This window comes from Crinia signifera, chromosome 3 (assembly GCF_055691185.1).
Source record: "Crinia signifera chromosome 3, ASM5569118v1, whole genome shotgun sequence".
Taxonomy (NCBI): Eukaryota; Metazoa; Chordata; class Amphibia; order Anura; family Myobatrachidae; genus Crinia; species Crinia signifera.
Window position 1 is genome coordinate 1598436 of NC_139219.1, and position 24251 is coordinate 1622686.

General features: G+C 47.0%; 1 protein-coding gene across 5 annotated transcripts in view; it reads left to right on the plus strand.

Annotated features, from left to right (window-relative positions):
• EPRS1 (glutamyl-prolyl-tRNA synthetase 1) overlaps positions 1-8332 on the plus strand; it is a 260057-nt gene extending 251725 nt beyond the window's left edge. For all 5 annotated transcript variants that reach the window (XM_083175138.1, XM_083175140.1, XM_083175139.1 and 2 more), the window contains one exon: positions 8010-8332. In XM_083175138.1, the coding sequence (XP_083031264.1) occupies positions 8010-8160 (151 nt within the window). In that variant the 3' untranslated portion in view covers positions 8161-8332. The remainder of the gene's footprint in view (positions 1-8009) is intronic.
• The last annotated feature ends 15919 nt before the right edge of the window (positions 8333-24251 follow it).

The following is a 24251-nucleotide window of genomic DNA, read 5'->3' on the forward strand; positions in this document are numbered from 1 at the left end:
TTATTCCTCCTTAGGGTGCACTGCATGCTGGGTATAGGCAGGAGTCTTATTCCTCCTTAGGGTGCACTGCATGCTGGGTATAGGCAGGAGTCTTCTTCCTCCATAGGGTGCACTGTATGCTGGGTATAGGCAGGAGTCTTATTCCTCCTTAGGGTGCACTGTATGCTGGGTGTAGGCAGTAGTCTTATTCCTCCTTAGGGTGCACTGTACGCTGGGTATGAGCAGAAGTCCTCTTCCTCCATAGTGAGCATTGTATGTTGGGTATAGGCAGTAGTCTTCTTCCTCCATAGGGTGCAGTGTATGCTGGGTGTAGGCAGCAGTCCTCTTCCTCAATAGGGTGCAGTGTATGCTGGGTATAGGCAGCAGTCCTCTTCCTCCATAGGGTGCAGTGTATGCTGGGTATAGGCAGAAGTCTTCTTCCTCCATAGGGTGCACTGTATGCTGGCATAGGCGAATCTAGGGGGTGGTCCGGGGGTGCACAGGACCACCCATTAGCCCATTTTGTAGCTGAGGGATGGGGCTTTCCAACGAGCCTAGCCCCGTGTCTCTAGTCCCCTGGAAACCAGAGATACGGCCAGGCAAACCTGTAACGTTTTCCCTATGGATAACATGGGACCCGCTAATTCCGACCCCCACCCAGTTCAACGGCTGCCAGTTCCCCCTTCGGCATCACTGAAGCTCGAGGTTGATCTCAGTCGAACCCAAATCGCTGGGCCTTTAATCTGATACCAGGCTGGATCCATATGGGTTAATTGGTTCCAGGGATATTGAGGTTTAACCATTTTTTTTTTCAATTCTTAAATGTAATTTCATGACTGTTTATGTTCTTTGAGGGCAGATTTCTCTGGAACTAAACAGCCCAGTTTCACAGGACCAAAATCATTCGAAGCCAACTCAAAGTTCTTCAATATGATACTGGTCTCATGTAAATGGGTCAGTTGGTTTCGAAGATATAGCTGGTTGGTTAAAGGGGGGTAGGGAGAGGGGAGTGGTTGTCTCTCCCCCTCACACCAGAAATTGCAGGGAATGTCCCTGCATGATCCTGGGACCATATTCCCAGGTAAATCCCTGCATTTTCTGTTGTAAAAGGGGTATAATTTCAAACTGCCGTGACCTGCAGCGCTCTGAATACAGCCGGGCAGCCCCCTGCTCTCTGCCCGGCTGTCAATGACTGTCACCCCTGTAGCTTCCACTCCAATTCTTCTCCCCGCTTTCACCTCAGCCCACCCCCCCCCCCCCCCCACACACACACACACACACACAACAACAGTGCGCACAATATTTCAAATGTCCACTCAGCTAGAGGGGACACCAGGAGGGGAGTGGGAGCGTGCTCTGCGCTGCGCTGCGCTCTGCTCCTCTCCCCATAGAAGCAGCTGCACTGCTCTCCATCTCTCCCTGCAGCAGAAGCGAAGGCTCATATAAAAATTTACAGTAAGTGGCACTTTTGGGGGCATTGCTTAAGGGAAGCTACAAGTTCGGTATGTGGGGGCATTACGCATAATGTGTAGCTTAATGTGTAAGGGGCATTAAGGTGTGCAGCATCATGAGTAAGCGGCATTATGTGTGCAGCATCATGTGTAAGGGACATTATGTGTGCAGCATCATGTGTAATGGGTACTATGGTGCACGGCATCATGTGTAATGGGTACTATGGTGTGCGGCATCATGTGTAATGGGTACTATGGTGTGCGGCATCATGTGTAATGGGTACTATGGTGTGCGGCATCATGTGTAATGGGTACTATGGTGTGCGGCATCATGTGTAATGGGTACTATGGTGCCATCAAGCAAGAACCCCCTAGCAATGAGCCCGTAGGTAAGCAGCACTTATGTGGCAAATATGTAATGGGCATTACGGTTTGTTATATAGTATATAATGGGCATCATGATGTGTGGCACAATGTGTAATGGGCATTATGGTGTGTGGCCTTATGTGTAATTGGCATTACGGCGTGTGGCTTTATGTGTACATAAAGAGTTTGCTAAAATGTGTAATGGGCATTACTGTGTATGTTCTAAACTGTAATACCACACCCCTTTTTGTGATGCCATGCCTTCTTCCCATGAGGCCACGCCTCCTTTTTGCCGCGCGGCTAAGCCGCGCAAAGGTCCCCCTGCTATTATGTCTAGATCTGGGACCACCCATTACCATAATTCTAGATTCGCCTATGTATGCTGGGTATGAGCAGAAGTCTTCTTCCTCCATAGGGTGCACTGTATGCTGGGTATGAGCAGAAGTCTTCTTCCTCCATAGGGTGCACTGTATGCTGGGTATGAGCAGAAGTCTTCTTCCTCCATAGGGTGAACTGTATGCTGGGTATGAGCAGAAGTCTTCTTCCTCCATAGGGTTCATTGTATGCTGGGTGTAGGCAGTAGTCTTCTTCCTCCATAGGGTGCACTGCATGCTGGGTATAGGCAGTAGTCTTCTTCCTCCATAGGGTGCACTGCATGCTGGGTATAGGCAGGAGTCTTCTTCCTCCATAGGGTGCACTGTGTGCTGGGTATGAGCAGTAGTCTTCTTCCTCCATAGGGTGCACTGTGTGCTGGGTATAGGCAGTAGTCTTCTTCCTCCATAGGGTGCAGTGCATGCAGGGTTTAGGCGGAAGTCGTCTTCCTCCATAGGGAGCATTGTATGCTGGGTATAGGCGGAAGTCATCTTCCGCCATAGGGTGCAATGTATGCTCTGTATAGGAGGAAGTCTTCTTTCCCCATAGGGTGCACTGTATGCTGGGTATAGGCAGAAGTAGTCTTCCTCCATAGGGCGCAATGTATGCTGGGTATAGGAGGAAGTCCTCTTCCTCGATAGGGTGAACTGCATGCTGGGTATAGGCAGTAGTCTTCTTCCTCCATAGGGTGCATTGTATACTGGGTATAGGCAGAAGTCGTCTTCCTCCGTAGGGTGCACTGTATGCTTAGTATAGGAGGAAGTAGTCTTCCCCCATAGGGTACAGTGTATGCTGGGTATGTCTTCTTGCATTGTATACTGGGTATAGGCAGACATTTTCTTCCTCCATAGGGTGCAGTGTATGCTGGGTATAGGCAGAAGTCCTCTTTCTCCATAGGGTGCAGTGTATGCTGGGTATAGGCAGAAGTCTTCTTCCTTCATAGGGTCCAGTGTATGCTGGGTACAGGCGGAAGTTGTCTTCCGCCATAGGGTGCACTGCATGCTGGGTTTAGGCAGTAGTCTTCTTCCTTCATAGGGTGCAATGTATACTCTGTATAGGGGGAAGTCTTCTTTACCCATAGGGTGCACTGTATGCTGGGTATAGGCAGAAGTAGTCTTCCTCCATAGGGCGCAATGTATGCTGGGTATAGGAGGAAGTGTTCTTCCTCGACAGGGTGAACTGCATGCTGGGTATAGGCAGTAGTCTTCTTCCTCCATAGGGTGCAATGTATACTGGGTATAGGCAGAAGTCGTCTTCCTCCATAGGGTGCACTGTATGCTTAGTATAGCAGGAAGTAGTCTACCCCCATAGGGTACAGTGTATGCTGGGTATAAGCAGTAGTCTTCTTCCTCAATAGGGTGCACTGCATCCTGATTATAGGCAGATATTTTCTTCCTCAATAGGGTGCACTGCATGCTGGGTATAGGCAGAAGTCTTCTTCCCCCATAGGGTGCAGTGTATGCTGGGTATAGGAGAAAGTCGTCTTCCGCCAGAGGGTGCAGTGTATGCTGGTTTAGGCAGTAGTCTTCTTCCTCCATAGGGTGCACTGTATAGGCAGAAGTAGTATTCCTCAATAGGGTGCACTGCATGCTGGGTATAGGCAGAAGTCTTCTTCCCCCATAGGATGCAGTGTATGCTGGGTATAGGAGAAAGTCGTCTTCCGCCATAGGGTGCACTGTATGCTGGTTTAGGCAGAAGTCCTCTTCCCCCATAGGGTGCACTGTATGCTGGTTAGGCAGTAGTCTTCTTCCTCCATAGGGTGCACTGTATAGGCAGAAGTAGTATTCCTCAATAGGGTGCACTGCATGCTGGGTATAGGCAGAAGTCTTCTTCCCCCATAGGGTGCAGTGTATGCTGGGTATAGGCAGAAGTCGTCTTCCGCCATAGGGTGCAGTGTATGCTGGTTTAGGCAGTAGTCTTCTTCCTCCATAGGGTGCACTGTATGCTGGTTTAGGCAGAAGTCCTCTTCCCCCATAGGGTGCACTGTATGCTGGTTTAGGCAGTAGTCTTCTTCCTCCATAGGGTGCAGTGTATGATAGGAATAGTCAGTAGTCTTCTTTCTCCATAGGGTGCAGTGTATGCTGGGTATAGGCAGAAGCCCTTTTCCTCCATAGGGTGCACTGCAGGCTGGGTATAGGCAGTAGTCTTCTTCCTCCATAGGGTGCAGTGTATGCTGGGTATAGGCAGTAGTAGTCTTCTTCCTCCATAGGGTGCACTGCATGCTGGGTATAGGCAGTAGTCTTCTTCCCCCATAGGGTGCAGTGTATGCTGGGTATAGGAGAAAGTCGTCTTCCGCCAGAGGGTGCAGTGTATGCTGGTTTAGGCAGTAGTCTTCTTCCTCCATAGGGTGCACTGTATAGGCAGAAGTAGTATTCCTCAATAGGGTTCACTGCATGCTGGGTATAGGCAGAAGTCTTCTTCCCCCCTAGGGTGCAGTGTATGCTGGGTATAGGAGAAAGTCGTCTTCCGCCATAGGGTGCACTGTATGCTGGTTTAGGCAGTAGTCTTCTTCCTCCATAGGGTGCAGTGTATGATAGGAATAGGCAGTAGTCTTCTTCCTCCATAGGGTGCAGTGTATGCTGGGTATAGGCAGAAGTCCTCTTCCTCCATAGGGTGCCCTGTATGCTGTGTATAGGCAGTAGTCTTCTTCCTCCATAGGGTGCAGTGTATGCTGTGTATAGTCAGTAGTCTTCTTCCTCCATAGGGTGCAGTGTATGCTGGGTATAGGCAGAAGTACTCTTCCTCCATAGGGTGCACTGCAGGCTGGGTATAGGCAGTAGTCTTCTTCCTCCATAGGGTGCAGTGTATGCTGGGTATAGGCAGTAGTAGTCTTCTTCCTCCATAGGGTGCACTGCATGCTGGGTATAGGCAGTAGTCTTCTTCCTCCATAGGGTGCACTGTATGCTGGGTATAGGCAGTAGTCTTCTTCCTCCATGGGGTGCACTGTATGCTGGGTATAGGCAGTAGTCTTCTTCCTCCATAGGGTGCAGTGTATGCTGGGTATAGGCAGAAGTCCTCTTCCTCCATAGGGTGCACTGCATGCTGGGTATAGGCAGTAGTCTTCTTCCTCCATAGGGTGCAGTGTATGCTGGGTATAGGCAGTAGTCTTATTCCTCCATAGGGTGCAGTGTATGCTGGTTTAGGCAGTAGTCTTCTTCCTCCATAGGTTGCAGTATATGCTGGGTATAGGCAGTAGTCTTCTTCCTCCATAGGGTGCACTGTATGCTGGGTATAGGCAGTAGTCCTCTTCCTCCATGGGGTGCACTGTATGCTGGGTATAGGCAGTAGTCCTCTTCCTCCATGGGGTGCAGTGTATGCTGGCTATAGGCAGAAGTCCTCTTCCTCCATGGGGTGCAGTGTATGCTGGGTATAGGCAGTAGTAGTCTTCTTCCTCCGTAGGGTGCCCTGTATGCTGTGTATAGGCAGTAGTCCTCTTCCTCCATGGGGTGCAGTGTATGCTGTGTATAGGCAGTAGTCTTCTTCCTCCATAGGGTGCACTGTAAGCTGGGTATACGCAGAAGTCCTCCTCCTCCATGGGGTGCACTGCATGCTGGGTATAGGCAGTAGTCTTCTTCCTCCATAGGGTGCACTGTATGCTGGGTATAGGCAGTAGTCTTCTTCCTCCATGGGGTGCACTGTATGCTGGGTATAGGCAGTAGTCGTCTTCCTCCATAGGGTGCAGTGTATGCTGGGTATAGGCAGTAGTCTTCTTCCTCCATAGGGTGCAGTGTATGCTGGGTATAGGCAGAAGTCCTCTTCCTCCATAGGGTGCAGTGTATTCTGGGTATAGGCAGTAGTCTTCTTCCTCCATAGGGTGCACTGCATGCTGGGTATAGGCAGTAGTCTTCTTCCTCCATAGGGTGCAGTGTATGCTGGGTATAGGCAGTAGTTTTCTTCCTCCATAGGGTGCACTGTATGCTGGGTATAGGCAGTAGTCCTCTTCCTCCATAGGGTGCACTGTATGCTGGGTATAGGCAGTAGTCCTCTTCCTCCATGGGGTGCAGTGTATGCTGGGTATAGGCAGAAGTCCTCTTCCTCCATGGGGTGCACTGTATGCTGGGTATAGGCAGAAGTCCTCTTCCTCCATAGGGTGCACTGTATGCTGGGTATAGGCAGTAGTCCTCTTCCTCCATGGGGTGCAGTGTATGCTGGGTATAGGCAGAAGTCCTCTTCCTCCATGGGGTGCAGTGTATGCTGGGTATAGGCAGTAGTAGTCTTCTTCCTCCATAGGGTGCAGTGTATGCTGGGTATAGGCAGAAGTCCTCCTCCTCCATGGGGTGCAGTGTATGCTGTGTATAGGCAGAAGTCTTCTTCCTCCATGGGGTGCAGTGTATGCTGGGTATAGGCAGTAGTCCTCTTCCTCCATGGGGTGCAGTGTATGCTGTGTATAGGCAGAAGTCTTCTTCCTCCATGGGGTGCAGTGTATGCTGGGTATAGGCAGTAGTCCTCCTCCTCCATGGGGTGCAGTGTATGCTGGGTATAGGCAGTAGTCCTCCTCCTCCATGGGGTGCAGTGTATGCTGGGTATAGGCAGTAGTCTTCTTCCTCCATAGGGTGCACTGTATGCTGGGTATAGGCAGTAGTCCTCCTCCTCCATGGGGTGCAGTGTATGCTGTGTATAGGCAGTAGTCCTCCTCCTCCATAGGGTGCAGTGTATGCTGTGTATAGGCAGTAGTCCTCTTCCTCCATAGGGCGCACTGTGTGCTGGGTATAGGCAGAAGTCCTCCTCCTCCATAGGGTGCACTGTATGCTGGGTATAGGCAGAAGTCCTCCTCCTCCATGGGGTGCAGTGTATGCTGGGTATAGGCAGTAGTAGTCTTCTTCCTCCATAGGGTGCACTGTATGCTGGGTATAGGCAGTAGTAGTCGTCTTCCTCCATAGGGTGCAGTGTATGCTGGGTTTAGGCAGTAGTCTTCTTCCGCCATAGGGTGCACTGTATGCTGGGTATAGGCAGTAGTCCTCTTCCTCCATGGGGGGTGCAGTGTATGCTGGGTAAAGGCAGAAGTCCTCTTCCTCCATGGGGTGCAGTGTATGCTGGGTATAGGCAGTAGTAGTCGTCTTCCTCCATAGGGTGCAGTGTATGCTGGGTATAGGCAGTAGTCCTCTTCCTCCATGGGGGGTGCAGTGTATGCTGGGTATAGGCAGTAGTCCTCTTCCTCCATGGGGGGTGCAGTGTATGCTGGGTATAGGCAGTAGTCCTCTTCCTCCATGGGGGGTGCAGTGTATGCTGGGTATAGGCAGAAGTCCTCTTCCTCCATAGGGTGCAGTGTATGCTGGGTATAGGCAGTAGTAGTCTTCTTCCTCCATAGGGTGCAGTGTATGCTGGGTATAGGCAGAAGTCCTCTTCCTCCATGGGGTGCAGTGTATGCTGGGTATAGGCAGTAGTAGTCTTCTTCCTCCATAGGGTGCCCTGTATGCTTTGTATAGGAAGTAGTCTTCTTCCTCCATAGGGTGCACTGCATGCTGGGTAAAGGCGGATGTCTTATTCCCAGCCAGCGAAGTGACCTGACAGTTTGGGTTCATATACATCAGTGATGGCTAACCTTGGCACTCCAGATGTTTTTGAACTACACATTCCAGCATTCCCTGCTACAGTTTTGCTATTTGGCCATGCTAAAACTGATGCAAGGCATGCTGGGATGTGTAGTTCAACAACAGCTGGAGTGTCAAGGTTAGCCATCACTGATATACATCCACAAAGGACCATCTATCTGTATGCCAATGCATGACCATATCATATACAAAACCCACTGTCCATTCCATCTGGTGCATTTTGGTAAATGAATGGACAAGTCAGGTTGTTCTCCTATATATGTAATGTCTCACTTCTGCTGCCCAACAGAGATCAGGACCTAGAGCCTGGAGCGCCATCTATGGGCGCCAAGAGTCTGTGCATCCCGTTCCAGCCACTGAGAGACCTCCAGCCAGGAGCCAGATGCGTGTGCGACAAAAACCCGGCTAAGTACTACACGCTGTTCGGCCGCAGCTATTAGAAGCGCAAACCGGCGCCTCGGACCCTTTATGAAGCTCTTTATTTTTATGAAGTATTCTACATCTCAGAACGGAGAGATTTTAGGAGCCACGTGGCGCATGGAAGAACACGTGGCATTTCTGTACACGTATTTTCTGACTACATCCCTGATAATAAAAGCGTTGGTGAATCTATTACGCCTCTTGTCTGGTCCTGATGCTGGTTCCAATCATATCTAATTCATTTTCTTTTATTGTGGTATGACCTTCAATAGATGGCGTTGGTGGTGACATACTGGGGAACGGGGAGGTGGCAGGTGTTACGCAGGGTGGTTCTGCCGCTATTCTCCCATCTGCAAATACAGGGGACGCATTTATAGGGTGGGTACAAGAAGCAGCTGTCCGTGGGTGAACTGGCGTTCCGTGTGACTGAAGCCTATAAGGCTGCATATTCTAGAGCAGTGATGGCTAACCTTGCAGGGCATGCTGGGATGTGTAGTTCAACAACAGCTGGAGTTTCAAGGTTAGCCATCACTGTTCTAGAGCGATGTCTGGTAACAACAGGTTCCTATTTACTGTATGTGGAACAGATGAAGTAAAGCCAATAACCTTTCTGTCGGCACATATAATACTACAGGGCATCTGGAATCTTTGTAATGATCAGAACTCTGAAGCCACAGTAATGGCTGCATTACCCTATGTGGCCTTATGTTACTGGAATCTGCAGGATTGATCCCTGAACCAAGAACTGCTCAGAAATTGTCTGGCTTTTATGATAGAATTCGATTCAGAACATCTAGTTGAACATCCGTTCTGTAAAATGTTTCTATAAACATTGATTTGACCATCGATGGCTGATATATTGGATCATCGATGATTGGACATCACACCTTTACCAGTAAATATACCTCCATATTACATAGAAATGAGGTTTATTGGTTTTATTTGGTGATAACAAAGCATTCTGTAGGTCTTAAGAATCAATACCCAACTTATATGGAACGTTATTATTCGGTGTTTCATATTTTTATTCAAATTCATGGAATCCACAGTCTGCACTTAGCCCCTCCCACAGTGATGATGCTGCTCAGAGGGCTCCGCCCCAAAGAAGGAAAGCTCAGGCTGGTGCCAGATTTAGGCCACCCCAACATATAAAGGTGAATCTAGGGGACACTGTACATGGTAGCTCCTTGCTGACATACAGTAGCTGGGGCACAGATAATCCTGGCATACTGTACCTTTTATTTTTCGATGCTATAAAAGTTATATTATATTGCACTGTTCCTGTCAGTGATGTACACAGCCGCTTTATACGTTATTGTGTGGTTCCTGACGTTGTCTGTTTGTTGGACCAGCATCACTATTTCCTTTCTGGTCTTAGGCAGTTTTGTAGTTTGCATCACACTGATGTTAAGCATCATGTCCGGGAAGCCAGCCACAAATCTCACAGGTATGTCAGGATTGGCTACATAATCCACGTGCGCAAATCGCAATATAGCCTTACGTAAGAGTACAGAGCCAGGCTCCCCATGCGTCCCGGCTGCAGAACAAACTGGCTTGTCGGACTAGGCCACTGCTGTGGCAGAAGACATTGCTGTATTGGCTCAGGCTAGTGGTATACCCTGAGCCCAGCCGCAGCCTGTATCTGATTCCTCTATGAAGCCACAATGGGCCTGTCATTTGGGCCGGTGTTTTGAAGGTATGGCCACATTTTTATATAAGATGATGGTGGATGTAGGGGCCTCAGCCACTAAGGACAGGGAAGGAGTGGGAGACACAGCTTCCAGCACCCAGGAGGTTAAACTACTTCTGCCTCTCAGGCAGACCAGGCTCCTCCCTTCCTATACCCCGCCTCCAGGCCAGGAAGCTTAGTTTTTTTTGTGCACCTTACAGAGGGCTGCACTAAGCAGCCTTACTTCTTTATTTATTCTTTGGGACACGTCAGGCCACAGGGCTAACACTGGGTAGTGAGTGTGATGGCGTCCATTTCAGCACCAGAAAGGTTAAACTTCTTGCTGCTCCCAGTCAGCTAGACTCCTTCCCTCCTCTACCCCACCTCCAGGCCAGGCAACTCAGTTTTTTTTCAGTGTTGGCAGTAGCCACAATGCACCACCGAGAGGGGTGCCTGTGCTGTATATTATGTACTGATTTAACACAATCACTGCCTGTCAGAAGTATATTGTGTGACCTGTGTATGTGTGCTGTGTATGTGTGCATTGTATGCCTGTGCTGTATATTATGTACTGATTTAACACAATCACTGCCTGTCAGAAGTATATTGTGTTACCTGTGTATGTGTGCATTGTATGCCTGTGCTGTATATTATGTACTGATTTAACACAATCACTGCCTGTCAGAAGTATATTGTGTGACCTGTGTATGTGTGCATTGTATGCCTGTGCTGTATATTATGTACTGATTTAACACAATCACTGCCTGTCAGAAGTATATTGTGTTACCTGTGTATGTGTGCATTGTATGCCTGTGCTGTATATTATGTACTGATTTAACACAATCACTGCCTGTCAGAAGTATATTGTGTTACCTGTGTATGTGTGCTGTGTATGTGTGCATTGTATGCCTGTGCTGTGTATTATGTACTGTATAACACAATCACTGCCTGTCAGAAGTATATTGTGTGACCTGTGTATGTGTGCTGTGTATGTGTGCATTGTATGCCTGTGCTGTATATTATGTACTGTATAACACAATCACTGCCTGTCAGAAGTATATTGTGTGACCTGTGTATGTGTGCATTGTATGCCTGTGCTGTATATTATGTACTGATTTAACACAATCACTGCCTGTCAGAAGTATATTGTGTTACCTGTGTATGTGTGCATTGTATGCCTGTGCTGTATATTATGTACTGATTTAACACAATCACTGCCTGTCAGAAGTATATTGTGTTACCTGTGTATGTGTGCTGTGTATGTGTGCATTGTATGCCTGTGCTGTGTATTATGTACTGTATAACACAATCACTGCCTGTCAGAAGTATATTGTGTGACCTGTGTATGTGTGCTGTGTATGTGTGCATTGTATGCCTGTGCTGTGTATTATGTACTGTATAACACAATCACTGCCTGTCAGAAGTATATTGTGTGACCTGTGTATGTGTGCTGTGTATGTGTGCATTGTATGCCTGTGCTGTATATTATGTACTGATTTAACACAATCACTGCCTGTCAGAAGTATATTGTGTGACCTGTGTATGTGTGCTGTGTATGTGTGCATTGTATGCCTGTGCTGTGTATTATGTACTGTATAACACAATCACTGCCTGTCAGAAGTATATTGTGTGACCTGTGTATGTGTGCTGTGTATGTGTGCATTGTATGCCTGTGCTGTATATTATGTACTGATTTAACACAATCACTGCCTGTCAGAAGTATATTGTGTGACCTGTGTATGTGTGCTGTGTATGTGTGCTGTGTATGTGTGCATTGTATGCCTGTGCTGTATATTATGTACTGTATAACACAATCACTGCCTGTCAGAAGTATATTGTTACCTGTGTATGTGTGCTGTGTATGTGTGCATTGTATGCCTGTGCTGTGTATTATGTACTGATTTAACACAATCACTGCCTGTCAGAAGTATATTGTGTTACCTGTGTATGTGTGCTGTGTATGTGTGCATTGTATGCCTGTGCTGTGTATTATGTACTGATTTAACACAATCACTGCCTGTCAGAAGTATATTGTGTTACCTGTGTATGTGTGCATTGTATGCCTGTGCTGTATATTATGTACTGATTTAACACAATCACTGCCTGTCAGAAGTATATTGTGTTACCTGTGTCAGGTTAAGCTGCCTGTTTTCTGTAAGATGTCTTCCAAAGAAAGCAGCATCAGTAATACGGAGGCTCCTGCATTGGTTTCTTGTACATCATGTAATGCAGACCTATCTCTACTTGTCCAAATGCACGAGGGTTTATGCTAAAGATGTCACAATGCGCAGGTGCAGCCCACAGATACGGCCTCCTCAGGAGCCTGCTTAGGCCACGTCCCTTACTCAGGTTATGGCGCAGCTAGTAGATAAGTTCTCCCCTGCACTGTCCCTGCAGCCTGTGAGGCCATCCATGTCTCAGGCATGTGCTTTATCTGCCTCTGTCCAGGACATACATACATACATACATCCTTACAGGGTAGGACTGATAGCCGCAAGGCTCCAGTCAGGGGGGCCTTTTCCCTCCTACCCCTCCTCCATCAGGATACTGAATCAGAGGAGGATGACAATGAAGAGGAGATGCAATTTGTTGACAGGGATGATGATGACGACACATGAAGGGGGGTGCCTCATCATGTATGTGATGTATCAGCCTTGGTAACAGATGTTAGAGGTCTCAAATTTACAGGACCCTGCTGAACCGCTCAGGTCCTAGGGACAGGCTTTTAAACGTCCAAAACTGACTCTGGCTGTATTCCCTAAGTCTAAGGACTTGGAGGATACCCTCTAGGAGGCCTGAGAGATACCATATAGGAAATGAATGCTTCCTAAATGGTTTGCCACCCTTTACCCTCAGAAGGATAGTGTCCATTTGGAAACAGCCCTCACATGTTGCTAGGATTGTGCAATCCTTTACTCTACCTATTCCAACCGCATCCCATAAGTACTCAGCTGATCGGAAGTTGATCTTCCTAAAGGTGCATACACACGTACAAATTTTCTGTCTGATCTATCTGGTGGGAACAAAAACCTGGAAATGTATGGGAGCAACTGACAATAAAAAATTTCCGCCCAAATGCAGGAAAACAGAAAAAAATATATGCTTGAATAAATTTGTTGTATCAGAATGTTTAAACAATTTGTCTGACTGATCACTGTCTGTTTTCAAGTGTTTGGGAACAATTTTTTGATTGTCATATGTTCCTATACATTTCCAGCTTTTTGTTCCCACCAGATAGATCAGACAGAAAATCTGTACGTGTGTACGCACCTTTATGCTCATTTATACCACGTCTGGGGCGGTGGCTCGGCCTGCTCTAGCTTCTGCTTGGGTGGCTAAGACCATGGTGCAATGAAGTACCACCTTCGCAACTACTGGTGCAGAGGGGTAGTGCAGATGACCTGTTGCCTACTATTGACATCATGCATCAGGCCCCACTCTATTTGGGGGAGGCTGCACTTGATGCAGCTACCCTTACCTCCCTCGTGTCCACTTTGGCTGTGGCGGCACGTTGGTCTCTGTGGCTCTGCTCCTGGAAGGCGGATTCTGATTCTAAGAAAACCCTAGAAGAACTTCCCTTTTTAGTGTTCTCTCTTATTTGGGTCAGAGCTGGATAAAATTGTGACTGCAGTGGCTGCTTCCAAGGCAGCTTTCCTGCCGTCCACCCCTGCTCCAAGTCCCCTTGCTGCTTTCCAGTCCTTTCTCTTCCAGGGCAGGACATTCTTTTACAAGAACCCAGCCCGCAAGGTCCTCCATGGCGAAGGGTAAACATTCCTGGCAGGGCGATGCTCCACCTGGGGGATCCCAGGGTGGGGGGTCGCCTGCTGGGGTTTTCAGATGCCTGGTTGGAATCCGCAACAGACGCATGGGTTCGGGACGTGGTCTCCCAAGGGTACTCCATAACCTTTTGGCGTCATCCACCAAGCTTGTGATTTTCCACAAGTTCTCCAAAGAACTTGGTTAAGCGCAGAGCTCTGGAGTAGGCCATCCAGAAGCTCCTGTCGTCCAGAGTCATAGCTCTGGTACCTGTGCTTCAGCGAGGCACAGGTTTTTACACCAGCCTCTTCTTGGTCCGGAAGCCCAACGGGTCATTCCACCCCATCAATTTATAACGGCTCAACAAATTCGTCAGAGTCCCAAAGTTCCAAATGGAAACCTTGCGATCCATAGTTCTGGCCTTACAATCAGGGGACTACATGGCATCCGTGGACATCCAGGACGCATTCCTGCAGATCCCCATGAAACGGGAACATCTACGGTTTCTGTAGTTTGCACTGCAGGACCGCCATTTCCAGTTTTAAGCGTTGCATTTCGGCCTATACAACAAACCCCAGGTGTTTACGAAGGTCACGGCGGTGATGGGCAGCAGACTTCACAATCAGGATCTGATGAAGTCCTCAGAGGTTCTCCAGGCCCACTTGGCCAAGGTGGTGGAGGTGCTAGAACGTCACAGCTGTATAATAAAGTCCTGCACAGTCCATGATCCATCTGGGGGCCCAGTTGAATACTGTTCATCAGCATATCTACTTGCTAGAAGTACGTTGCAGGACTCTTCAGTCCCGCGTCCGGCATCTCCTCTCCCTCAGGCATTGAGGGTACTGGGCTTGATGGTATCCGCCTTCGACATGGTGGAATACTCCCGTCTTCTACAATGAGAAATCCTCACCAAGTGGTCGGGATCCTAAACCAGCATTCGGTCACAGGTAATAGCCTTTTCACCTGCTGTTTGTCTCCCTCTCCTGGTGGCTTCTAGACCAGTACCTCACAGCTTGGTTAGCTTTTTGGGTCCATGGGTGGTGGGGCAGTAACTTGCCAAAGATCATCCCAGGGTCTATGGAATGCTCAGGAAACCCAACTTTAGATCAGTGTTCTCCAACTGAGGGCAGTGTTCCAGGCACTTTGTCTGGCGGAAGCTTGGCTGGGTGGTGGCCCCATACAGATCCAGTCGGACAATGTGTTGATGGTGGCTTATATCAACCACCAGGGCAGCATTCACAGTCGGCTGCCATGGTGGAAATATGCTGCATTTTCCAATGGGAGGAGAAGAAGGTCCCTGCTCTCTCAGCAGTCTTTATCCCAGGAGTTCTCGACTGGGAAGCGGACTTCTTCAACCGTCAGACTCTGGACGCTGGCGAATGGGCCTTCGGTCTGTAGGTGTTCCAGATGCCAGTACGACAATGGGGCAGACCTGAGGTGGACTTGATGGCATCGCGCCACAGCCACAAGATAACCCTATATGGGTCCAGGTCTCACGACCCAGCGGTTTGCATGGTGGATGCCCTGTAAGCCCCGTGGCTGTTTGTGCTGATGTATGCCTTTCCCCCTGATTTCGCTCCTTCTGAGAGTGATTCGCAAGTTGAAAATGGGGGCTGGCACATTGATCCTGGTGGCTCCCAATTGGCCCAGATGGATCTGGTTCTTGGTTCTGTAGACTCTATCAGTTGCCCCTCCGATCTGTCTACCTCTTCGTCCAGACCTGTTCTATCAAGGACTGTGTCTACACCTAGACCTGCAACCTCTGGTGGCGTGGCTGTTGAGACCTCCCTGTTAAGGGCCAGAGGCTTTAACTCCAGAGTAATCTCAACCATGCTCAGGGCACGCAAACCTTCAGCCGGGGCTTACCATCACATCTGGTGGGTTTACTTTTCCTGGTGTCCTGCTAGCCACTTCAATCCCAGGATTTACTGATTGGCCAGGATTCTGTTGTTCTTACAGAGAGGCCTGGAGGCCGGATTGTGCTTATCTTCTTTGAAGGTACAGGCTTTGGCATTGTCCATCTTGTTCCATAGGAAGTTGGCGTTGTTGCCAGATGTCCGTGCATTTATGCAGGGTCTCCAACATATCCAACCTCCCTTTGTTTCCCCCGGTAGCTCCGTGGGACCGCTTCCCGGTACTTGCTGCTCTTCAGGTCCCACCATTTGAGCCCTTACGGTTGGTGGACCTTTTGGTGGCTCACCTGGAAGGCAGTTTTCCTGTTGCATTTGTTTCTGCCAGGAGGATGTCTGACCTGTCAGCCCTGTCTTGTGAGTCCCCGTTTCTGATTTTCCATTCTGATAGGGCAGTTCTTCGAACCTTTCTCAGTTCTGTTAAAGTTGTTGTTGCCTAGCTCCTATGTTGTGCGTACTAGAATATGTTCACAATGTGTTTCTTTGTGGTGCTTCTCTTCCTTCTCTCTTGTCTCTTGCCATGGCTTGTTAAAAACTGAGCTTCCTGGCCTGGAGGCGGGGTAGATAATGAGAGGAGCCTGGTATGCCTCGAAGAAGTTTAACCTCTTGGGTTCTGGAATGCTCTGTCCCACTCCGCTACCCAGCATTAAACCTGTGGCCCAGAAAGAGATTCAACAGGTAAGACCATCTCATTTTTGTTTTCCTGAAGAATCCGCTGCATCTTCCGAGGAGGGAGGAGATTTAAATCCCTGTTTGGGAAGATTCCTCTGGTTGGAAAGCAGATTCCCAGTAGCTCTTTTAATTAAGACAGTCCATCAGACTCTTCAATGTCTATATTCTATGGTTCCTGAGTCCAGTTCAGCCTCATAGAAACCAGTTTCTGTTTTAGCTGCTTTTTTATTTTGGCCGAGACCTGGTTAAAGCCTGATAAGTTTTTTAGCTCCCAAGAAGGGTAATGGAGCATTATCCATTTACAGAGGATGACCTAAACCTTGAAGGTACATGCTCCTATGACTGTGGTTCCCGAACTGTGTGCCGTAACCCCAATGGGGTGCCTTGGGGGACTTGCAGGGGTGCCCTGGGTTGGTGGTCCAGGTCCAATTCAAGTTAATTATGTCCAATATAAAAGTCAAATTGTGGACAAACAGAATTGAATCCTGTCCATTACCATATAACGGATCCTAACGATGAGATAAACACAATTTAACTTCATATTTGTTTCTGACTTTCTCAATGAGAAACCTTTAGCCTAGGGGTGCTACGAAAAGATTTCTGAGGCTTCGAGGTGCCATGATTCAAAAAAGTCCTATGAATAGGTTGACTAGTGCAGACATCATTCCTTCTGTTTAGTCTCTCTTAAAGATCCAGTAGCTAGGAAAAGTGCATCAGTGTTCCAAGATTGGACAAGTGGGAAACCAAGTTTTTAAGTCACCACAAGGTACACCTCGGAACTAAATAGGGGTCACCAGACATTGATCTCATGGCTTCATGTCTGAACAAGCAGCTTCCTTTATAGGGGACTCGGTCATGAGACTCGGGGGCATCTCTGGTGGGTACCATGACAGCTCCTTGGAATCTCCACCTGGGGTACAGCTTTCCTCCTCTTGCCATGCTTCCTTGGCTCATTCAGAGGCTCTATTGTGAACCTGAACTAGTCATCCTAGCATCTTACTGGATGCACCGCCAATGGTTTGCCATTCTTCAGGCATGTTGGCCATCAATTCACTCCATCCTCCTCTATGTTCAGACTCTTCGGGGTCTGAACCCTGTGTTTCCAGCTGCAGGGACATCAGTCCCTGGGTGTCTGAAGATAGAAGCTTGATATGTATAGCCCGGGTACCTGCTTAGCAGAGATCTCAGGACAAATGGCTGCTTTATACAGGCAGGGGTATAAAAGGCACTTCAGGTGCGCTACTTCTACTATATGCGGCTGTCCCACCCATTTGCAGCAGTGACTGCTCGCCCTACTTAGAGGCCTTCCATTTCAGGAAATGCCCTGCTTGCATCTACACTGGGTAAGTAATAAAATCCATTTAAAATGGATTTTCCTCTTAATAGTAGATCCCTGAATCAGGGATATTTTTAACCAGACTAAATTTTCACAGTTTTAATCAGAAAAACCAGAAGTCCTAGATCTCATGTCATAAAATATAAGGCACAATCAAAGGTTTTGTACCTTGAGTATTCTTACCACCGCTTTTCCAGGTGAAACTACTAGTTTAAAGTCTCTAAGCCCCTGGCTTAGCTAGACAGGTTCTGAAGTTAACATTATGGTTTTAAAATTCAAAAGTTGAAAACTATCAACAACACCAAGCAGTCCAGGACTCTGTGTTAGGGTCACAGTCATTTCTGAAAGTGAGGTTTAGCCTCCTTATAGCATGTATTTGCATTATGACAGACTTGGTATAAGGAGAGTTTCCTAGTATCACAATATGTTAGTACACCTTCATCCTTATTCCCTTCTGGAAGATTCATCTGCATTGTAGTGCTCGTCTTCTTCTAGTTAAAAATAGTTTGCTATTACATTACACTATAGGGCGTTCTACTTAATCACAAGGTTTACTCATCTGTGACCTTCAGTAGTTCTTGTCTAAAAACTCTACTTCTCTAGGCCTCTTTTAGAGACATTAGATTAATTCTTCCATTACCACACCATCATACATGGGTGGATAGCTTTTTTCTTGAGTTTCAAATCTTCTGAGAATTGAGTTCCAAGCGTTAGCTTTAAAAGATTTATGTCCTTGTGCACAAGGGATTTAGTTTGCAATTTAGCCCAAATGTCTTCTCTTCTAAGAGCGTTATTTGGCCTCCAAAAGGCTTTCAACATCATATTCCATTACGGTGGTTTCCTTATGGGATTTCTTTTTCACATGAACAGGATCCTTTATCTACAAGCCGGTCCTATATTCTCAGTTTAGGTTTACCTCTTGTGCTGGTTGTACAACACAATCTGTCAGCTCTGGACCAGACAAGGAAACCCCTCAGGATTCCGGTCTTATCGATGTCTTGAACCTAGGAGTAATTAAAGATGTGTCCAGTAAGACTACACCAATAAGCTGTTATAGCCTAGTGGGCTACACACAACTATTGTGCACACAAAGACCCATGTTCGAATTTTGTTTCACATAAACATGGCATACTTATACAAAGTTTGGAGAATGGACATAAGCACTGCCTTTCTACTTGAAAAAGGCTGTTATAGCTGAAACGCGTTGGATACATACAGATGTAGCGGGATTCATCTTTGCAGGGGATGGCGATGGCGTCGGCATCGCCATCCCCTGCCCGCCGCCATCTGTATGCCGGAAGGGGACGCGCGCGCACGTCCCCTTCCGACGGTGCTGCCCTCGGTCAACCGGTGCCCACACCGGGCGACCGGACCCCCCGCAGCCTCCTCGGGTCCCCCCTGCCCCCTCGAGCGGGAGGCGGACAGTAATGCGTCCGCCTCGCCGCCCGGATACTGTGACGCGAGCGCGTCAGTCAGATAGCGGCGCCGTGTTGCTGGCGATTCGCCAGCAGCATGCTGCTGGCGGATCGCCAGCAAGGATAAGACCGGATACATCTGTACACCAAATTAAGGCACCAACTCCTAAACCATTTCCCATTCATCAGTGCACACATAAGAACTGTTTCTGTAACCCCCTTTTGTCTGCTAGGGAATAAAGTTTATGGACACAGTACGTAAACTGTGCACTTCACTTATCCATCGGTTTGATATTAATTAGACATTCACAATTGGGGTGCTCATCCGGTCGTCACATTCCTTATAGCTCTGTACCATACGCAGGACTTAAGCTTACCAGCAAAGGGGTGGCGTGACGTCAGTTAACCCTTGCTGGAAAGGCCAAGTCTGCGTCGGTACAGAACTTGAAAGGTGCTAACGTTGAATCCAGGGAAAAATAAGTGAAGTCCCATAAATAAATATTTTTGCTGTGTTTTACATTGGGTTTGTTACATTTCTGTTTGCCACAAGTAGTTTAACGGGGTATAGTGTGAATTGCTTGAGGTTACGAGCACATGCGCATGTGCCATATTTTCGCACACGTGTAGGTAAAGGCCTGTGTTTGTTATTGTGCATAGATGATTTTTTCTGTGTAAAATTATAAACTGTTGTTGTTGGTTACTGCAAGGCTAAAGACTTTGGGCCCATACAGTAACGTGAAGCGTCTGCAGTGTATTACGCAAGGAACGCGCACACGTGGTTACGTTGATCATTTAGGCCGTAGTCATGTACGTAACGTACGGAAAAAGTACGGGATTAATTTTGCATATTGCGCAATTGCCGCTTTTGTGAAATACGATCACAAACTTGCAATATACTGTAGAACACGTGTGTGGCTGATCATTCGGCGGTTTCTGAACAGGATTAAGTAACAAAGACACGTACATACGTGGCTGTTCACAGGCACTGCACACGCATAGTAGCCCAGCGGTGGTTGGTATTAATTACAAGTACTGTTAAGCAGTATATTAAAATACTGTTGATAGGACGGTTATTAATACAGAGTTTCGTATCTTCGGTTTGTTTTCAAAGCAAGCAATTCAAACAGTATTTTAATACATTTCGACAGTTATTTAAGGGGTTTATACTCGTACGACATCGAGCGAAATACTGCCAACCAGGGAAAGTTTTCTGTACAGAAATATTTGTATTTTTTTGTTAGGCCCAGGAGTAAATAGGGTACATGTGTAATATCTGGCCGCCCGATTTGTCATCGAGTCGGGAAAATCGGTCGCATTGCATGCGACAGACCCGATTTTTACATTGGATCTAATGTTAAATGGTCCCTGAGACCCGATTTTACATTGGGTCCAATGTTAAATGCCCCCCAGACCCCATTTTTAATTGTATACCCACGCCACGATCAACGCCAACCCGAAGAGTGGCCAGCGCTGCGAGGCCGCTAGGGGCGGCGGTATGCGTCCTATGACCTTTTCATACCCCCACTATCCACGTCGGCGTGGAGTTGATTTTATATAGTGTGGCGAGCGCAGCCACGATTCAGGCTCGCTGTGCTCGCCACACTATATAAAATCAACTCCACGCCGACGTGGATAGTGGGGGTATGAAAAGGTCGGAGGGCGTGTACCCTGCCCCTCGCAGGCTCGCCACACTTCGGGATGGAATTGATCGTAGCATGGCGTTAACAATGGGGGGAGGGGGGCATTTGACATAGTAATTACTCATCAGGGTGGGTAAACAATTAAAAATGGGGTCTGGGTGGCATTTAACATTGGATCCAATGTAAAAATCGGGTCGGTCGCATCGCATGCGATTCGGTCACATGCGATGCGACCGATTTTTCCGACCCGATGAAAAAATCGTGTCCCATCGCATCTGATCGCATGCCTTAAGTTAAGGCATGCGATAAAAAAATCGGGCACCCAGATATTACACAAGTACCGTATATAGGACTCAGAGTGTGAATTACACGGGGTCATTGGGCGCATGACGGTGTGACCCAGAGCACTATAGAAATAAGGAAGTAAGTGTGTTAAAGAGAACATATCAGGGTGTGTGACGACACACCATAGGAAGACTGCCCCATCATAGATACTGTTACCAAATTCTGCCAGTGTTGAAAGATTAATTCTCATTACAATGGGAAATAAGATTTCATCCAGAGAAATTGTGCTACCTAGGGAACAAGAACTAAGCCGACCCAAAGGGTCGGCTGCATTCATAATGAGTATGAAGTATGGTGAACAAGCAGTGGTTTACATATATAATTGGAAAAAGATGACAAAGGACAACCAAGTAGAATTTGCCAGTGTTGGCAGTTTCGATCCAGAAGTCTTATCCGCAGTTAAATATCAGATATGTTTACTCTTGTCACTCAAGGCAAGAGTTGAGCAAAATGAATGTCTAAACTTGTGGCAAAAGGAAGGTCGAACTCAAAGGGAAGATGAGTGTTTGTCAGATGTAAATACAGTTGGCTCCTTAACTGCCACTACACCAAACCCTCCATATTTGCTAGAGGGGGAAGTTACCATCAAAAGGGAAATGGACAACAATGTAAAGATGACTAACCTGTACACTGTTTTACTCCCTATAAGGAAAATGCAGGTGGAAATGCAAATAAGGATTGGCGGAGCATATTGAGAGCTTGTCTCCCTTCACACATAGACATCCTGAAATTCATTAGGGATAGTGGTGCGAAGAGTGATAAGACTTTGACTGAGGAAGGCAACCAGTAAAATATACGCCTAATAAATCTACAATTGGGTGTAAATTTCCCTGCAACGGTTGAGTATAATGAGATGCTCACTATCAAACAAAAAGATAGTGAAATTGCAGCTGACTACTTTAATCGTGCCTTACAGACAGCATCAAAACACACTGGTATCTCTGTACTCAAGGACAACCCACACTTAAGGGAAAGGATTGTCTCTGTGCTAATAGAGGGTCTTAAGGAAGATTTGAAGACCGGGATACAAACTGCTTTTCCTAACTGGAGAAGCATGAAAATAGACATCTTGAGAAAATCTGCTATCAACCATGACAAAAATGACAAAAATACTATAAAACCTAGACAGATCCAGACTGATAAAGAAATGACTGATAGCACCCAGCCTTTCAGCAGTGCCCCAAGCAAACATACACAATGCACGACACCTCAGGATGTAGGCCGGAAGCAAATGGTGTGCTTCAACTGCAGTAAAGAGGGACACATAGCCAGAAACTGTAGGTCAGAGAACCCCAGGAGAAATGACACACACAGAAGGGACTGGGAACCACACCGAGAGGAGACACACAGGTACCCACCACAAAGACAATGAAAGGAGACAGTCAGGCCAAGACACACGACCCTTGCCCCACCTGTTAGCCGCCGCCGTCCTAAGGGTGATACAAATGTGCAAATAGGAAGTAGCTCATACCTGTTCCCTACAAAGAAAAAAAGGAAAAGTAGAGTAGCGCTAATGACAGGAAATTTGTAAATTAATAGAGTAATTAATTAGCCTAATTAACCCAGCTGCTAACTAGTAGGGAATACCACTCCCTATAGACAAAGGCAAAGATGTAGACAAGGAAGAAAGCGCTCAGGGTTTAAGGCAAAGAAAATAGCCAGTTCATCTTTTTTTTTTTCAAAAACATGCAATATTTACAAACCTAAAAGCAATAAAAGAACAATACATCAGTATATATACAATAGTGATAATTTGCACAAGGTACCATTCAAAAGTTCAATGGGGATGCAAGATTTGTGTTCCCTGCAGGACAAAGCAGTCTGGAAGGGATGTGGACGAGAACCAACAGGGTTATGAAAAGATGGACAAAGAAACCAATGGTTCCCAGGGCATGCTTCCCTGGCTTAGCTGAGGCAGCCCATGGCCTGACTCACATTGGCAGGGACAGTATGTGTAAACTGGTCAAAACTTACAGGTGTGCCCCAGAGTTTGCTTCACAGGCAGGTAAGACGGCAATGTCATGCCTTACTTGTCTGAGGAAAAACACTGGAAAGGCCTTTCCCACAGAGCCATCCCACATCCCTCCTCCAGAGGATTCTTTGCAGGTAATACAAATTGACTTTGTACAGTTGCCACCCTGTAGAAATGTTTAGAAATGTATTTACTATTATTGGTATGTACTGATATATTTATGTATAGATATGGTATCCTAAAAGTACTCATTTATAAGAGAAGTTTTCCAAGTTACGAGTAAACTCTTAGGGATTGATAGTAAACTCCATACTCCCTACTGATTTTTATTTATTTATTAACAGTTTCTTATATAGCGCAGCATATTCCGTTGCGCTTTACAGAGGGGACAGTGATACAACAAAACAGGGTATTTACAGACAGTCAAAATGTAGGAGGGCCCTGCTCGCAAGCTTACAATCTATAGGGAAATAGGCATTGATACATAAGGATAGATACTGTATTCCTTATTGCATCGATTCCACCAGAACGCAAGGTTCTATGACTGGCTCTGGAATTTGATAAACTGCCTGAAGAGATGAGTTTTTAGCGAACGCTTATAGGTTTGGAGACTGAAGGAGAGTCTTATTATGCTTGGGAGGGCATTCCACAGAGTGGGTGCAGCCCGAAGAAAGTCCTGCAGTCGGGAATGGGAGCGAGTAATGAGTGTGGATGAGAGACGCAGATCTTGGGAGGAGTGTAGAGGTCGTGTTGGATGATATTTTGAGATAAGAGAAGATATGTATGTTGGTGTAGTTTGGTTTATGGCTTTGTGTGCAAGTAAAAGAATTTTGTATTGAATACGGTAGAATACAGGTAACCAATGAAGTGACTGACAGAGTAGCTTTGCAGACGATGAACGTCTGGCTAGGAAGATTAGCCTTGCAGCTGCATTCATAATGGACTGTAGTGGTGAGAGTCTGTATTGGGGAAGGCCAATAAGGAGACTAATGCAATAATCAATGCGTGAGATGATGAGAGCATGGATTAGAGTTTTTGCAGTGTCTTGTGTAAGGTAAGGGCGAATTTTAAATATGTTTTTTAAGTGCATGTGGCATGATTTTGAGACAGATTGGATGTGGGGTATAAAGGAAAGTTCTGAGTCAAGGATAACACCTAGGCAGCGAGCTTGAGAGGTAGGAGTGATTGTCATCTTCTCAACAGCGATAGAGATATCAGGTTGGTAACTACTATTTATTGGCGGAAATATAATTAATTCTGTTTTTGAGATATTAAGTTTGAGGTGGCGAGATGACATCCAGGATGAAACAGCAGAAAGGCATTCAGAGACACGGCTCAATACAGATGGGGACAGGTCCGGGGAGGATAGGTAGAGCTGAGTATTATCTGCATACAG